The 4,498-nt window shown below is 33.8% G+C and overlaps 1 protein-coding gene across 1 annotated transcript in view; it reads right to left on the bottom strand.

Annotated features, from left to right (window-relative positions):
• LOC106471741 (orexin receptor type 2-like) overlaps positions 1 to 4,498 on the bottom strand; it is a gene marked incomplete at its 5' end in the record, with an annotated part of 19,722 nt that overhangs the window by 9,027 nt on the left and 6,197 nt on the right. The window contains one exon of the mRNA XM_022400350.1: positions 2,370 to 2,535. Within this exon, the coding sequence (XP_022256058.1) occupies positions 2,370 to 2,535 (166 nt within the window). The remainder of the gene's footprint in view (positions 1 to 2,369; positions 2,536 to 4,498) is intronic.

The following is a 4,498-nucleotide window of genomic DNA, read 5'->3' on the forward strand; positions in this document are numbered from 1 at the left end:
AACGTTTACACGCTGGAAACGATGATCATCGGAGAGTTCGTGAGTCACTCAAACACCTTCTTTATGGAGTTTTTCCATATTCCTTAGATGTTTACATATTGTTTCATGAGAGACATGCAATTTCAGGTCCATTTCACGAGTGTGTGTTGCCTTGGTTTAGACTCAACAAGCGTCTTCAAAGCATCAATATCAATTCCAACATGTCGACCCCTGCTATCACAGTTTTTAAGGCTGAAGTCACCTGAACAAAATTTGCTGAACCATCGTTGACACTTACGAACGTTCAAAACATTTCCATAAACGTTTTTGATATTCTTTGTGGCTACAGAGGCATTGTGTCCCTTCTTGTTTTCAAACAGCATTACATGCCGAATGTGTGCCTCGTCGTGTGTCATCACTATAAGGGATTAGAGTATACTAAACTTGAAACATTATATAGGCTACACTAACGTGACGTTTAGGCAGTTTGTTTAATTATAAACTCGTAATCTGAGGGTCGCGGGTTCGAATCCCCGCCACACCAAATATGCTCGCTCTTTCAGCCGTAGGGGCGTTATAATGTGACGGACAATCCCACTATTCGTTGGTAAAAGAGTAGTCCAAAAGTTGGCGGTGGATGGTGATGACTAGCTGCCTTCCCTCTAGTCTTACACTGCTAAATTAGGAACGGCTAGCGCAGATAGCCCTCGTGTAGCTTTGCGCGAAATTCAGAACAAACAAACAATCGTTTATTTATTATACGTGATGTACGTTTTTGGGGTGGCGGTTAATGAAAGTGTTTCAAAACGCGACATTAATTTCTTGACGACCTAATACATTATCCAACTGAGGTCTAGAACTTTCTACAAACTACGATATGTTATAATGTAATAATATTAACTTGAGGCAACGAGAAAAATACAGGAGGCTAGAGTTATGTGACGTCAATTTATAACAACACAACTACACACATAGCGTAGAATCTTACCGAGTTATGTACCAACAATTGTCATAAATATCGCCTTTAAAATAATTTATTTTAACACTCTAGGATATGAAATCTAAATAATCATTAAATATTAGATCACTAAATAAACTAAATAGTCTTGTATATCCAACAAACATAAACAATCTGGACCAAAGCTCAATGAAATTATGAAAATATTTAAGTTGTGTCTATGTAAGAGAAACCACGTTCACAGTCTGTGTATTATCATCAAAGCAACATGATATATAAGTTAGTAACACATCCTTAGTCTGTGTATTATCATCAAAGCAAGATGCTATATAAGTTAGTAATACACCCTTAGTCTGTGTATTATCATCAAAGCAGCATGCTATATAAGTTAGTAACACATCCTTAGTCTGTGTATTATCATCAAAGCAACATGATATATAAGTTAGTAACACACCTTTAGTCTGTGTATTATCATCAAAGCAAGATGCTATACAAGTTAGTAACACATCTTTAGTCTGTGTATTATCATCAAAGCAACATGATATATAAGTTAGTAACACACCCTTAGTCTGTGTATTATCATCAAAGCAGCATTCTATATAAGTTAGTAACACATCTATAGTCTGTGTATTATCATCAAAGCAACATGATATATAAGTTAGTAACACACCCCTAGTCTGTATATTATCATCAAAGCAACATGCTATATAAGTTAGTAACACATCTTTAGTCTATGTATTATCATCAAAGCAACATGATATATAAGTTAGTAACACACCCTTAGTCTGTGTATTATCATCAAAGCAAGATGCTATATAAGTTAGTAACACATCTTTAGTCTGTGTATTATCATCAAAGCAGCATGATATATAAGTTAGTAACACACCCTTAGTCTGTGTATTATCATCAAAGCAGTATGCTATATATGTTATTAACACATCTTTAGTCTGTCTAGTATCATCAAAGCAACATGCTATATAAGTTAGTAACACATCTTTAGTCTGTCTATTATCATCAAAGCAACATGCTATATAAGTTAGTAACACACCCTTAGTCTGTCTATTATCATCAAAGCAACATGCTATATATGTTATTAACACATCTTTAGTCTGTCTAGTATCATCAAAGCAACATGCTATATATGTTATTAACACATCTTTAATCTGTCTATTATCATCAAAGCAACATGATATATAAGTTAGTAACACACCCTTAGTCTATGTATCATCATCAAAACAACATGCTATATATGTTATTAACACATCTTTAATCTGTCTATTATCATCAAAGCAACATGATATATAAGTTAATAACACATCTTTAGTCTGTCTAGTATCATCAAAGCAACATGCTATATATGTCATTAACATATCTTTAGTCTGTATATTATCATCAAAGCAACATGCTATATATGTTATTAACACATCTTTACCTCAGAGTGTTGATCAAATGAACGGGAAGGTAGCACAAGCCAAATATTACAACTACTGCAATTAACATTTTAGCAGCTTTGCGTCTGGATCGTATTTGCCCATCACAGTTAGGATTCACTGGATCAGAATCTGGAGTCCTTCTTCTTCCTGTTGCTTTAAGGTTTCCTGTAGAGAACATTTAAGGGGAAAACACTGAATAATCTTACAATTACTACTAATTTTTCTGTGTTAAAAACTATACATAAGTAAAACTTTTCACTAATACAGTATCTAAACAAAACAATATGTCAGGGTTTAAGGAATCAAATTGAACTTTATCTAGACTTTGTTTTGGTTTTATTTACTAATGTGTCAGAGAAGAAGTGCTCAACACAACAAATCTGGTTAAGTGCCAGAATATTTTAGTCCTATAGATGAGATGAACTTAAGTGCTGTTATTTATTTCATATGTTGATCTGCATGTTTGTTTTATAAGATGTAAAACAAAATATATTTGCTTATTAAATATTCTAATACAGTGACTTCTAACCTTTCTTGACTGAAGACCCCTAAACTGATCCATTTGGGTCACCAAACTCTGTTATACGTCTAACAACACTAATATTCTGACTAGCGTTGTCTGTTCATTAATACCTTATCTTTGTTTTTATGTTATGTTTATTATTGGGAACTGACCAACCAATAAATTAAATATTTATACAGCTAGCACCAGATTTAAGATGTGTCAAACTGACAAAACTATAGCGAACAAATCAAAGAGACTGACAGCGTTGCCAACATTTATCAATACAGTAATTTGGTTTTAATAATTCATTTTTTATATAATATATTCATGTTTTTTTGTTTTTTTTTACGTTATCATAAACAACACATCGCGTACCCCTTCGTGGGTCTTTACATATTCCTACGAGTACGAGTACCTCCAACTGGGAATCAGAGCCCTATTTAATAAGATATGCTAACTATATTGCTCCATTTGCATGCTGTTGGCGTTAACTGGACGTAAAAACGTGGGGAAAATTAAATGCAAATGGTTGAATAAATAAAAGCAAAAACCATCGAGGATAATGAATTAGTTATTTAAAGCAACCAGATATAGCATTGCTTTCAGAAACAAAGTCTACATAACGTCTGTGACGTGTTTGTTAGAGAATGGCAAAAAACAAAATAAAATGGATCCTTAACTTTCAACTCCAGGCGATCTGGCAATGACGTAGTGCACACTAGCGTGTAAACATAATTAATAAGATAAGAAAAAACATAATTTAACCAGTGATAAACTTCTCATTAACAGAGTTTCGCCAGAACGCTTCTTCACGAATTCAACACCTTCTGGCACTATCAATTGTAAGTTTTGAAAAACAAAAACCTAACAAAAATTTAAAAGAACAACAGCAGTGTTTTCGCACACATGACCTCAAATGTGGACACGTTCAAACAGTGCAATTTAGTGGTGTTTCTACGTGTATTTAACCAAAGATATGCGAGTTAAAATTTACAAACAATACATATTCGCGTACAAAAGAAACAGATAAGAAATCCATCTTCAAATGTATACGAATGATGTAAAATGTGCACTCGACGACTCAAAAATAAGAATCAAAAATTTAAACAAGACAAACTAAGTTTATCAACATCATCCTCTATCCTCCTCAGTTTATAAGTTATTAGGGCTAATAACAAGAGTTTGTTTTTGTTGTTTGAAGTTAAGCACAAAGCTACACAATGAGCTATCTGTGCTCTGCCCACCACGGGTATCGAAACCTGGTTCCATGTCTGCGGACTTACAACGCTAAAGGTATCGAAACCTGGTTTCTAGCGTTGTAAGTCCGCAGACATACCGCTGTGCCACTGGTGGGGGCATTTCGTCAGAGAAAAGATCATATTAAACCACAAAAACACAAAAACATCATAAGTAGTTTCACATTAGAAGAAACAGGTTAAGTTTTTATTTTAGTACCAAGCTTCCGGTCCTATTCTGAGGACTGCCTTCAGAACAATTGAGCTCTGTACAGAATACAGAATTTTAAAAAAAGGTGTAACATTTGAGAACATTACGTATAATAACTTTATACAAAAAAATTCAGTTAGCCTGAAGGTAGTTCTAACAATAATACAGAAAGCGTGT

The sequence above is a fragment of the Limulus polyphemus genome, unplaced genomic scaffold, assembly GCF_000517525.1.
Source record: "Limulus polyphemus unplaced genomic scaffold, Limulus_polyphemus-2.1.2 Scaffold4828, whole genome shotgun sequence".
NCBI lineage: Eukaryota > Metazoa > Arthropoda > Merostomata > Xiphosura > Limulidae > Limulus > Limulus polyphemus.